Consider the following 14,086-nt stretch of genomic DNA (forward strand, 5'->3'; position numbering starts at 1 on the left):
TATCTGTTTGCCAACAGTCATTCTTTCTCTCACATAGCAATTTGCACATTTGCTGTAGTGAACAAAAATTTATGCTCAAAGTACTGTTGAAAACTGCTCAAAACCTGTTGCGTGTGCTTCATCAGAAACATGTTTAAATGTAAGGGAGGGAGTATGTCTTTACTGTGAAACCACCTCAGGAAGTGTTGCTTGTCCCAGCAAATTTACCAAATGTTTATCCAAGGTAATCCAAGTAGATATGGCATTTTTGGCCCATATGTCTGGATGTCAGTTTGAAACATTGCAAGAGGTCAAAAGAACAAGAGGACAAAATAGGTTTTGGTTTGTGAACAAAAACAAGAATAAGATGTAGGCCAAAGCTGAAGTGGTTAGATAACGCTTGAAAAAATTTGCTCATCACTTGTATATGTTTTTTTTTTCTTTTTGTGTGTGTGTGTGTGTGTGTGTGTGTGTGTGTGTGTGTGTGTGTGTGTGTGTGTAAAAATATTTGTTTTCCTACATAGGTCAGAAGTCAGGTACTACTGCCACGCCCCCTACTTGCTGGTAGGCTCTTCGTCCAGAGTCTGTGAGGCTGATGGGATCTGGAGTGGCCAGCAACCAGCTTGTATAGGTAACAAAAAGACAACACACAAATTCATTTTTTCCCTTAGATATATTGAGAGTGCACATGCGTCTGAAACTGTAAAACAGTTTACTCATATTATGGTGCGTCTCTAGAATGTATGCATGCATCCAACAGAGGTACTGACTTAAGCATTAGGGTTTAGCTACATATCAAACCACCACAATATATATTGACTTTTTATAATATACTGATTGTAACAAAGTAAGTAATGCCACTGCCACCATTTGAGCAGATGCATTTCATCCTAACAGTGTTGTTAGGATGTTGTTAGCTTCACACCTTTATCTTGCACCCTAACAAGTGCCTTTGGTAGTTTCAGCACTTATCATTTTCCTGTTCAGTGCCCATGTTGTTTAAATTGCAAATACTCTTGCACCCATCTGAGCACCCATGGGTGTATTGATCTTAAAACAAGGTGTGGTCAGGCACATGTATTGTGTGTATTGCTCTCTTGAGGCAGATTGTGCGATTAACCTGGTTTTAAGTCTTTGGTGCAGTATTTCACTATTTAAGGGCACATTGTTGCATGAGAGTAATATGTGGCAACATAGACAGACACGCAGAGTGCATACACTCTGCCTGTTACACAGTAACAGAAAGCACAGTGAGCTGAAAATGCGCTTAGATGTTGGGATAAATCAGGTGGAACATTAGAATACGGCCTCAGAGGGTCGAAGCATTCTTTGTGACATGTTGTGTGTTGTGCAATGTTGTCATGTGTCATGGATGTCTCTTGGACATCAATGATGCATGAGGCTCTGCAGAGAAGCGTTCTTTCTTACTACCTGGAAAATCTGCCACAGTGTTTCCCATCCGTCAACTACATTTGTCCATTACAGATTTATTCCCACTTCCCATCATAGAACATAAAATATTTCTAATGTTATGATTTGTCCCGTTATGGCCTTGTAGAGCTATGCACCACTCACTGATTCCCTCAGCTCTTCCTTGCCCCTCAGGCCCCAAAGAGCTGCTGCAAGCCTGCACCAGGACTGGTCTCATGGTCAGTCACAATATGTAATCAACTGACCGCAAATAGAATCTAACTCTGTGTGAAACACTGCGCCCTTATAATAGCAATCTGCCAAGGTGCAAGAGCGCCTGGCTTTTTAAAGGAATGGGAGATGGCAATGCCATTGGTTTATTGTATGTTATGCCCAAAACACTCCTATGAATAATTAAGAGATGAAGTACAACCCTTTTAAGCTATACGCCTCATGCAGCGACTGTTTTTTACGCCATTAAAATAGCAAACATGACATGGACTCGACCTAAATGTACGTGTGCCATGTGCTCTTGACCATGCACTTTAGATTGTTAAAATAGAGCCTTTAAGGGGGCAACCCGATAGCTGAGTGGTTGGGGCGCGTACCACGTGAGCGCAAGATGCTCTTAGCAGACACTCTTTCCTGCATGTCATTCCCCTCTCTCTACCCCCTTTCCTGTCAGTCTCCACTGTCCTGTCAGATTATTAAAAAAAAAAAAAAAGAGCCTTTAATATTTAGTAGTATGTCCACTATGAATCATAAATGTGTAACATATCTTACAGCCGTGAGAAAAATGGCTGAACACCTGTTTTAGTTGAATTTTTACTCATCTCATGAAACTCACTGTTATTTGGTGTTTGTGCTCACTTTTGAAGGAAACTGAGATGTATCATAGTCATCAGTGCTCCTAACACTCTTTTACATCACACAAAGAAAAACATATATTTTAAAAACAACATTACCAGCATTCACAGAAAGTTCATGTAAATCTCTGAAATGTTTCATATTATAGTTTGCCCATAATTGTGGAGGAACTGTGAAGGAAAACATTTCATCAACAAGTTATGAATAAAATTCTGTGAAAACAGATTATTGGTAAACAAGATTGTGGAGCTTACTCATCTACACCTTGTAGCATTAGTATTCCTGAGCAGATAGAGCTGGAGATTTAATCAGTGACTGAAGTGTGCAGCTCTGATATTAGCATTTGATTTGTACAACGATTTTATCTTGGAAAGCAGCCTATCATTTTTGAGGTTTTTGTTGCAACTGCTGTGAAAGCATGAAGCTTTTTTGTAACAAGTTGTGAAACCACAAGGTAAAGCTGAGTTATTGTGCATTGGTTGAAGTGAAATGCTAAAAATAACTATTATTTGTCATACAATATAGAACTATGTATATCTATCCAAAATCTATCCATTTGCCCTGACCTGCACTGCACAACTTCTTATGATTTTTCTTTTAAAATTGCTGCTGCATGATCTCAATCTGTTATTTTCCTGTACATAACAATACTAGCCAAGGTGGGAAGTAACAAGTACTCCACTGTGTTGAATTTTTGCAGTACTAATTCTTTACTTTAGAATATCTACTTTATACCTTTGCCCAACTACATTTCAGAGGCAAATATTGCTCTTTCTACTTTACCAACTGACTGTAACACTAATTGGTTACTTATTGTGCTACTTTTGCTCACAAAACGAACCGTTCATGTTCATAGAATATGAGCTGTCATACTGCTGAGGCCCTGACTATTTTTTATAAGACTAAGTACTAGAAGCTGCACTGTGCAAATCTTAGAGGAGCAGAGGCAAGATTATGTGTGTAAAACAAAATAATGACATGCTGCACTGTAGCTGGAAGTTTGTTTCTATGAAGAATGATTATAAAAATGTGAAAACGTATAATTTTTAATTTGCATGTGTGTGTGTAGACCCAGCCTTCAACAGCTGTCGTGACCCAGGAACTCCAGCGTATGGTATCCCGGTCATGGCCCAGGGCTTTCAGGTGAGAAACAGTTGATTGCAAAACTGCTGTATAATCCTTAAACATTAAATATGCAACTTCAATTGATTGGAAAAGACCTTTAAAACAGTAGCCTTCAAAAGACCTGTTCAGGATAGTTTCAGGTAGGAGGTATTAACTAATGGTCAAAGCAGATTAAATAAAAGACTTTGGCAGTTTTGCTTACCTGCTTTCATTAATGAGAGAAATTCAGCTTTAAGAGTTTTGTAAACAAGTACTGTGTGTTTGAAAGCGTTCATTCTAAACTTGATTAGGAGCCATTTAAAGGATGTAAGGATATGAGATCTTGTAGGGAACCATCTAAAAAAATTTCTGCAGTATTCTGCCACCTTTACATGATAAACAAGGTTGTGCTATATCAAGTACAGAAGGAGTTGAAATAATTCAAGCAGGATGACTAAATGCATAAATAAATATTAATTTCCTTCTGAGATACAACGAGCCTGAGGTACGCAAAGGTCATTGGATGGAAAAAGCAAAAGTCAATCAAACACTCAACATGCAGGTCAAAGTATAGACTTAGTCAAAAGTGACTCCCAGATCTCTAAAGTTAGACTCAATGAATGAAAGGCAATATTTTCTTTTGTCTTAGGGACTGGGCTCACTGATAAAAATCTGTTGATGGAATATATTGGCCATCAAATCCTTTGTGGAATTAGAGCAGACATGCAAATCCTTCAATTTGTGAAGGCATAATTGGATATCATCCAAATGTCATATTTCCCCTGATGTCTCTACAAAGACAGCAAGGGGTTACTGCCATCATTAGAAAACCTTGCACAGCACATGATGCAGGAGTAACCATGTTATTTAAAGTATTTACTGCATTTAAGGATTACATCCAATAAAAGAGAAAAATGGGTTTCTTTTTTTTGTCTTTTTTTGCTTGCTTTAAAGAGTTAGCAGGGAGGTGAGGCATTAACAGTTAATAGTTAGGGTTAACAGTGGATTAAGATATTTTTTTATGTGCTTTAATGTATTGTAGGTTGGCAGTAAGATTTCCTTCAAGTGCCGCAAAAGCTATCACATCCTTGGTTCAACCACAAGAACATGTCTAGAAAATCTAACCTGGAGTGGAACTCAACCTGAGTGCATAGGTAAGAAAATACCATGTCTGTTATTACTGTGTACAACTATGAGCTGTCTTCATCATAGTAGTAAAAAACGTTAATTTACTTACTCTGTTTTGTTGTTAATGTTGAAATTCATGTTGTTGCTTATATTTTTCACTTGGAATTTGGTTTTATGCAGAGAAACTTTCTGCCCTTTTAGTCTAATTCATGTCAGTGTGAATTGCATTTATGTTTGTCTTTACTTAGCACATTCATGCAGACAGCCAGAGACACCGAGTAATGTAGATGTTCGATCTATGGATCTGCCTACTTTGGGATATACGCTGATCTACACCTGTCAAGATGGTTTCTATCTGGCCGGGGGATCAGAGCACAGAACCTGCAAGAGTGATGGGAGATGGTCGGGCAAACCACCGCTTTGTAAAGGTATTCAGTTCCTATCTTCAAAATGCACTGCTTGTGTAAAATGGGCTGATGTTGAGTCTAAAATCTAAACCGGATGTCATAATCCCATATTGCTTAAAATGAATACAGATTATCACCCTGATATTATTGCTATGCTTTCTTACATCAGCCTCAGGCATACAATGAATGTTGGGATGATGTTTTCTTTTTTTTATCACATACCCGTGGCACTTTCTAGTCTTAAAGACAAGGAGCTGATCTCTGTGAACACTGTGATGTATGACAACAAAACAGTAAGGTTTATAACCAGACAGGAAAGAGGTTGCCAGCTGCTCTCTGCCTGCTGGTGCTTTGAAAGCTTTATGTCTGTGGAACACCCAGAAGTGACAAACTTCATCGTAACTGACAGATTATAATTTTCCACATTAATAAATACTTTTCCTGGTCTTAGTTTTCTCAGTCCTGTCACATGTTAAATCAGTCATCTATTCCCAACCCCCCTTTTTACACCAAATGCATTGTTGATAAAGCCTTAACTGTCAAGTAAGCTAAACTAAATTGAATGCTGTTTTACATTTTAGTTGGTGTGAAAGTCAATCCTAAAGGCAGAGAATCAGATGTCCAGAAGAACAAGATTCGCGGTATGCAGAACAAACAACTACAACACACACACACTGTAGTACGTGTGTCACAGATGTACATTTAATATACTCTTTGCACTTACACGTTTCCTTGGCAATGTGTTTTTACAGCATTTCGAACTGGGTTCATTATATTATTTTTTAATAAACAGGATTGTTACCAAGTATGTCTTAGAGAGGAATGGCTACTGAGGTAGGAGGTTGTAGTCAGTGTTGACAACATAGGTCTTCTGTCTGGGCAGTCAGTCTTGCTTCCGATTTCTATTTTGACAGTCAATTATCTTGTGCAGGAGTCCAGGTAGGCTCAGACCAAGTAAGTGAAAACATTCAGGTGCAATACCATGTAATACCTTGTAAGTTTGAGGTAGGATTTGATAATCAATACATGCATTTGGAGGGAGCCAGTGGCAAGAGACTAAAACCAGAGAAGAAGTTGTGAGATCATTGCAAGAATACTAAAGCTGCTGCATTTTGAATAAGTCATAATTTTAAGTGTGGGATTCAGATAGCCAGACACTAACCCACTGCCACAGTCAATTATGAAGGAACCAGAGGTAAATATGTCTTGTATGTGTTTTGGCCAACCCAAGGAGGTAATCCTAACCCTGACCCTTTCCTGGCAAACATCCCTGTTCATGACCTATAACTTGTAGCTGGAAAATGTTGTCTGATACCAGTGCTGCTGTTGATTTTTGTTCCTCCTTTCCACTACAGTTCCAGTGGATGTGTTCTCTCCAAACTCTGAGTGGAGCGGGTTCTATGAGTACCTAGGGAAGAGACAGCCCACCACCTTTACAGTTACTGGGTTCAATCTTACCAGTGGCAGAGTTAATGTCACATTACTGGAGACCAGTGGCGTGTCAATCAGACTGTCAGGTAAAAAAAAAAAGGAAAACACTAATATTATTTAGAATAACTTCACAAAACACCTATTATTATGTTATTTCAATTTTTCAGAGCTTTAAAAAAAACAGGAGTACATAAAACTAATCTAATAAACCGATTGAGTTTTATTTTCCCTGATTACATTTTCATCAACAAAACCTCTGTTGATTGTTTGAAGTCATAAAATGTATGTGAAATAGATAATGCTTTCCCTCAGTGACCCAGAACAAGATAAGGGCATATCAAAATGGTTGGAAAAGACCTTATTTCATGTGGTACCACCTTTGTTTTCAGAGGGGAAAAAGAGCTCACATCACATCTCAGAGGTTTAAGATTTGCAGACTTTAAATGCAGTGTAAATAACACACTGCAAGCACTACTGTAGGTGTAAATACACAGCAGGTTAATAAAGATCCAGCTTTCATTCACAGTTATCAAAAAGGCATTACTGATGTGCAGATTGAAAGGGGTGCAGTTCCCTATATTGCAGATAAGTAGATTCAAGTTTTTATAAACATTCACAGTCTGCAAGGCAGAAAAATGGTTTTGTGCAAGAGCTGCAGAGCATAAGGAGAATGTGGTACAGGCCATTAATATCTTAAATAATAAAACATGCAGGGGCTCAGGTGGGAACAAGTTGTGTGCCTGGGTGCCTCTACGCCTGTGCATCTGCAGAATCACACCAGTTTAAAGGGCCAAATTACTACCTGAACAACATTGCAGTGTCCTAGTGCCCCAGATGTATTGTGTATCTGTATATACTGTAAGATGCATAGAGAATATTGCATCAAGATGGCAGGCTAACAAAGCAAGTAAATCTGCACTCTCAAATGAAAACCTTTGAAACAGTCAAGTTTAAGCAACTGACTCTCCCACTGATAATCATGAATGCTTTAACATTTCACAATGGCATTTCACAATCAATAGTTCAGCTTGAACTGGGTCCATAGAAGATTTTTCTGCAGGTCCGAGACGAGGCCTGCCAACATATAAAATGATTTCATTTTGAATCTGAAATATTACTTTTACATGGACCTGTCATATAGAACAGCAACAGTTCTGTGTTGGCCCGATAGTTAACCAAGTAGTGACATGTAGCTGAAGGGTAAATGTCACTTTTTCCCCTGTAATGTGTCAGGTGCTTGGTGAAGGAAATACAGAATGATAATTCAAAATGTCAAGGTGTCTCCTTTTCTCTGTTTGTCTGTCAGCCTGTCTGTCTGTTTGCTTACCACCCTGTCTGTCTGTCTTTCTGTTTGTCATTCTCCCATGGTTCCTTTACCTCAATGTCTTTCTCTTTTTCCTGCCAAGCACCAGTTTATAAGTTAACTGGCTGTTACCGATACTGTACCAGGATCAGGCACTAATCTGCCTCTGTCTCTTTCTAGGTACCTATAAGTCAGAGGAAAACCAGCTGCTGTTGAAAGTCTACCAGGTGAAAGGGCCAACAGAGCATTACTACAGCAAGTTTAAGAATGACAACTGGGCAATGGATGGATATGTAAGACAAACCAACTCTTATTTTTCAATGCCATGCATTTGAAAGTTTTATTCATCTCTTTAATGACAATCACAATTAATTACGATATGAATGTGTTTTTTTCTGGGTAACACAATTATAATAACAGGACATGAATGTATCATTAAACTCGATAAATGATAATACAGAATTATTGCCTTTCCCTCCTATGTAAAAATAATGTAGTACAGTCCATGGCACATTACTCATCCCACTCCCACTATGCTGGATGGGAAATCCTCAGTCACATTATGCAAAACAGATTTTGAAATACGATGAAGTCTAATTAACATCTTTCCAAATAGAAGAATGGTGGTGTTGTTTCTATCTCCGTAACAGAGTTGTAAGAAGTAAGTTATTGCATAAAATTATCACCATTAGATGAACTTGCTAAATACATTTATATGCTACACACATTTGCTACTATGCACACAATATTCTTTGAATGAGTTTTGTCAAAATAAAGACCTTTTTTATTTGCCAGTCCACAATATTTACTTCCTTTTGCTCTTTCATAAATAGTATAATTCAGTACAAAATGAAGACATCCAGTAGTTAACATAAAAAGAATGGAGATTCATCTCCTACTGTCTAATTGCCATCTATCATCTAGGGTGATGTTTTCTGCCCATTGGACATACTAGGACAGATTTCCCAACAACTATATCATTCTTAAAGACTGTAAACAATAGTACAGTAATGTAGCATCTGTGACTTCACCCACAGAACTGTGAGGGGACATTTTAATAGCTTATTTGCTTCCTTGCCGAGTATTAGTAATTAGAAGATACCATACAATAGAATATAATACAACTTGTATGTCTGTACCAAAAATATGACACTACAGCCAAGAGACAGTTAGCATAGCTCAGCAAAGACACTAGAAACAGCAAGCCTGACCAAAGATTAAACAAAATCCTTCTACCAGCACCAGCACTAATGTTCACTAATTAAGATAATTTTGCTTACTTATTCAATGCACTATTAACTATTTATACACAATGTAGTGTCCATAACATTTCCATCAGTGGAAAAAAAAGAGTAGTATCCATGGCACGTACACTACTTTCTGCTAACAATCCAATAATGTAATTTGCTGCACTTGTTAGAAAAAATCGTTTAATAAATAAAAAAAATTGTTTAATGTCAGTGATAATACAAAATGATTATGGTTCGTAAGTGTCTGAAATGTCACTTACCTGCTCACTATAGAGTGGCCTACTGCCTGTCTGTCACACAGGCAGTACAGTAAGTAGTTAAGGAGTGAACAACAGACACAGCCTTGCTGTCACCAGGTTGCCAGAGATCTGGCAGAGACTTCATGAAGTTACTGGGTTTGGCTAAGAAATAGTTAAAGCATGTAACTCCTCATAAAACCACAAATCTGGCAGAGATATTGTTTAATTACTGCACATTTGCTCTGCACGTTCATCATGTTTCTTTGATGCGCAGAAATAGTTTTTTTTTCTTTAAACTGAATGTGTTCAATCACCCACATTATAATATTCTATCTGTGTCTAGAATGATAGAGAAAAAAAAACAAAGTAAGTCAGCTTACTGCTCCTGCAGATCATTTTTACAACTGGGGAATTGATTAAAAATCTGATCCTGTTTGACTTGTTGACAGAGATGACCAGAGACTGAGGCAAAGAGGAGCCAAGTGGGTAGATTGTAAAAGATAGTAGCAAGCAAGAGATGAGGAAAAAAAGGATGTAAGGAGGAGGGAGGGAAGGATGGAAGGAAGAAAGGAGACATATAGACAGCCAATTTATCATGTTACGAATGACAGAAAGAATGAAAGAGCAGAAAGGCTGATAGTGGCCAAGGCCAAGTTGTGTGATTCCTGAAAAACAATCTTTCCACAGTTAGAAGATGAAATTTTGATTGTTGTGGGTAAAACATTGCTGTTTCAATCTTCAAGCAGCAGAAAGCTGGGATCGAAGAGAGGCCAGAATGCAGGAGGTGGAGAGATACTGTACTGAGGATGAGGGGGGAGGACAGGGTGAAGCTGAGCACTTAAATGTATACAGCATAATGTAAAATCCTACAAAAAAGAATTTAATTAGTTTACGAAATGAATGCATTTAGTACCATAGTTTTTTCAGTCTAAATAAAACCAAGCAACACAGTAAATGATTACTTTATACGAAAATAACATTTAATGGCCAAGGACTGAATTTACTTCTGACTAAGAACTTACTTCTACTGTAAATCTTAAGGATGACAACATTAAGCTGATTACTGTTAGCTTGATGTTGTCGTCCATCTGTTGTCATCCAACTGTACAGGAAGGTAATTACATATTCACCTGTCGGTTCTTAAAATATTTTCACCCTATAATCACACCTGTCTCGTGCATCCTGTTTTTGATCCATAAGCCACTTTTTGACACTTTGATTAAAATTCAGCACCATTTTCATAGTGAAATTAGAAAGACTTTCCTAGATAGAGGAAAGAAACACATACAGTATCTCTCACTGCCTGTGCTCATATTCAAGTGCTCAATGTTTTGTTTTTCAGGTTACTGCAGAGTCAGACCAGAAGACTTTTGTTTACCAAGGGCATATTCACAGTAAAGACTTTGGCAAGTTCCATCTGACGAGGCAAGGTAGGTCTGTCTGTAACATCAGCACAAACACCAACCACAACAAACATGCTGAAAGTGGTAAAAATGATAAAATATTCGGTCAAACTGAAGAAATGTTTTTGTCAAGATGGTGTGAAATAAATTTAATTTCAGACTGATTTAAGATGAGAAGCATAGGTCAAGTATTCAGTATGAGTGAATGAAAGAAGCATTTATTATCTATTATCTATGCAAAAAAGGGCATTTATGTATGTGTATTCATGCAAGTGTGGGCTTTTCGCTGTCTGTATCCCCAGGTCCTGTAACCATGGCAATGGACCCATCCAACCCCTATACAAACAGCAGCTCTGTGGCAGCAGCCATCTTAGTTCCTTTCTTTGCCCTCATCCTGTCTGGATTTGCCTTCTACCTCTACAAGCACAGGTAAGCTCGATCCTCAACATAAATCCATCAAAGAAGACAACCTGTAGAGCAGAATACAAAACAGCCAATTGCCTTCTGGCCATGTCTGGCTATAAAAATGTCAGGTTTAATGCCCTCAGTCAGAAGTAATATAACTTTAAAAAAGAAAATAACAATAATAATAATGATAATAATAATAATAATAATAATAATAATAATAATAATAATAATAATAATAATAATAATAATAATAATAATAATAATAATAATAATAACATGCATAATCAAAATCTTGATCAGGTGATCTTTAACAGGTTCACCTAATGAATAAATATAAAAAAAAATATCCACCTTAAATTATTTGCTTTGCTTCCCCAGTTTAATTTAGTAATTGCATTGCATAATGAGTTCTTGAGTCTCCTGTTGATTAAAGTGTTCTGAGGGACTGACACCAAAATGTGAGCCTGTATTTATGAAGCTTCTCAAAGTCAGTGAGAAATCAGTCCTAACAAACTTTGTGTGACACACATTATTTTGTCCTGCTTTGACACTTAGGAGTAAAAATGTTTCATTAACTGCATTAACCTTGTCTCAGGAGAACTATAATGTAGTCAGTTAGGGGTTTAGACAAGGCAATAACTGAATTTAAAAAAACAAAGCAATCTTCAAAGATATTTATTAATTTAAAATTGCATATGATGTATTGTGTTTGGGATATAATGCCTCATCTGCAGAGCTCCATAACAAGTTCTTGTCATTCTTAAATGACAATAAGGAAACAAGTCTACAGCAGTGGTCTTTTACAAATACGATGGCATTTATTGGACCGGAAAGCATCAATTAAAAGAAAACCTTGAGAATCCAAAGTTGAGGAAGATTATTTAAAATTTATTTTTTCAAACAGCACAATTCCTCTGAGTGATTCTGAGATGTTTGATAAATATGAATACTGATGTGCAGTTTCTTACTCATGTTTTAGACAGTAGAGTGTTTCTGCTATCAGTTATACCAACACGTGAGGTATTTTGAAGTGATAGGTTTATGTGGGTTTTTGATTATACTCAAAGAGAAGACAAGTAAACCATAAAACAACAAAAATAGCTCATAAATACAAAATGCATGCAGAAATAGCTGTTGTTAAAAGACACAGTGCTCTGATTTAATAAGTTTTTAAGGTGCAAATGCAGGGGCACATGGGAAAAGACGTCCTTTGCTAGTGACCAGAGGTGCAGACGAGGTGCACCAGCCAGCCAAGACACCCTGGCACTTTCGTTATAGGCCAAGAGTCCAGGCCAGGTCACCTGTATTACAAGACTAAGAAGTCAAATATACATGACTTTACATAATAGTGCAGCACTGCAGGGCAGATATTGCCAAGTAGACAGTAGAATCTCTGTGATCATTTATAGATGGTAATGTGCCATAGTTCATAAAAGGACAACGATATTTGTACAGTCAGACGTTATCTTGAAATGTGACGGTGTTCAACGTCTTCAAAATTTTGTTCGTTAATTCATGCTTGACTGGGTGTGTACCTCCTATAAAGATCACATTTCTATGACAGAAACTTCTTTTTAAGCATCACCCGTTAATTTAACCCAGATCAAATCTGCCTTATTGACAGGGAAAATTGTATACTGATGTGAATTTAAACCCACAGACTCTGTGAGAAGTAAAATGAGATGTGAGATGTAAAATATGTGTGAATGTTCCAAACTGAGTAGAGAAGATGGATGTTTGGTACACCCTGTAACGCTATGAAAATATACTGAGTGGACCAGTTAAAAGTTTTCTTTTTTTTTTTTTTTTTTTTTTTTTTAGGACAGGCTGGTTTACAGAAATCTGAAAACATAATTATGGCTTTAATACTCCAAACACAGCCTGAAGGTTTAATCTGATTGACCCTGGATATTAATTATTGCTCCTAGAAAGTTCACAAAAGATTAAAAAAGCCTTAAGATGCAAGATAAATCAGAACTATATTGAGGGTAAAATGTCGTCATTGTTTCCTGTTTAAGATTCTACATCTAAGTGATGTTCTGCACTTCATCATTCAAAAGTCATCTAACTTGTCATTATTACATGTTAACTTGTTGGCTTGTCATTCAGGGTAGCTGTATCCTACAGTACTCTATCTGTAGTGAGCCTTGTGATGTCCTGACCTAATGATGTTATTCAAGAAGAACAGACAGTAATGTAATTTGCTATGTACTAACTAGTTAGTTTGGTAAATCCTGTGAATGCTAAGATACTGACTGCTATTTACAGGCCCGAGACAGACTTACAGATCATACTGACAGTACAGTTATCATATGATAGCTGATGAGACTAGTAGACTAGTAACTAATTTCATTCCTTTACACTTTGTTACACAGCCTGCTTGCCAGTTAGCAGTGTGCAATGCTAGTTGATGTATATTAAAGCTGATGGTTGTATGCAGGACATTGTCTGCTGACACAGATGACAATGAGAGACCAAAAGACACCTGGGGGCCTGGCGGCAGGTAAGACTGACACTTGTCATTCACCTGGTTTCAAACAGCAACCAGACCTCCGCCCGCCGCCACATCCTCCGTCAAACTTTTCATCTCTTGTTTTTAATTTTTAGACTTTTCTCATGCTGTTCAGTAAGGCTGCACAATTGAACAAATTTAAACTGAAATAGTCACTGTAAATGAAAACTATGACGTTTAAATTAAACTGAATATTTATTTGTATGGAAGATGGCAGGAGACAACTTATATCAGCTAAAGCTAACTAGGATGACATTTATACTCCATACATAATTTTGATTGTATCAAAAGCAGTGCAGCCCTACTGTTTTAAAGCAGCAATCATTAAAAGCTAGACGGAGGACATTTTATTTTGTCTTTGATCTCATTGTCATCTCTCTGTCAGCATGATGCCATCAAGAACAAACATTTGACCTGCTGTAAACTGGTTTAATTAAAGAAAGTGATGTTTACTTCAGTTTGCTGTTACTTTTTTATTATTATTTTCAACTGTTATATAACCAGAAAATTTGTTTTATCCTGACTTAACAGTAGCTGATGGTAAAGCTAATATTGCAAACATAACATCACACTCAGCCCAACATAATGGCAAGCCAGCAGAAAGAGAAATTATTTCTTCACACAGCGATGTAATAGCTTAGATGA

General features: G+C 37.2%; 1 protein-coding gene across 1 annotated transcript in view; it reads left to right on the forward strand.

Moving 5' to 3' along the window:
* LOC139627768 (CUB and sushi domain-containing protein 1-like) overlaps positions 1 to 14,086 on the forward strand; it is a 400,363-nt gene that overhangs the window by 376,817 nt on the left and 9,460 nt on the right. The window contains exons 65-74 of the mRNA XM_071488859.1: positions 504 to 610; positions 3,326 to 3,399; positions 4,403 to 4,514; positions 4,737 to 4,916; positions 5,477 to 5,536; positions 6,251 to 6,412; positions 7,810 to 7,922; positions 10,461 to 10,548; positions 10,824 to 10,950; positions 13,370 to 13,432. Of these exons, the coding sequence (XP_071344960.1) occupies positions 504 to 610; positions 3,326 to 3,399; positions 4,403 to 4,514; positions 4,737 to 4,916; positions 5,477 to 5,536; positions 6,251 to 6,412; positions 7,810 to 7,922; positions 10,461 to 10,548; positions 10,824 to 10,950; positions 13,370 to 13,432 (1,086 nt within the window). The remainder of the gene's footprint in view (positions 1 to 503; positions 611 to 3,325; positions 3,400 to 4,402; positions 4,515 to 4,736; positions 4,917 to 5,476; positions 5,537 to 6,250; positions 6,413 to 7,809; positions 7,923 to 10,460; positions 10,549 to 10,823; positions 10,951 to 13,369; positions 13,433 to 14,086) is intronic.

Source organism: Trachinotus anak, unplaced genomic scaffold, assembly GCF_046630095.1.
Source record: "Trachinotus anak isolate AG129_WGS33_773 ecotype Australia unplaced genomic scaffold, CSIRO_AGI_Tana_v1 ptg000011l, whole genome shotgun sequence".
NCBI lineage: Eukaryota > Metazoa > Chordata > Actinopteri > Carangiformes > Carangidae > Trachinotus > Trachinotus anak.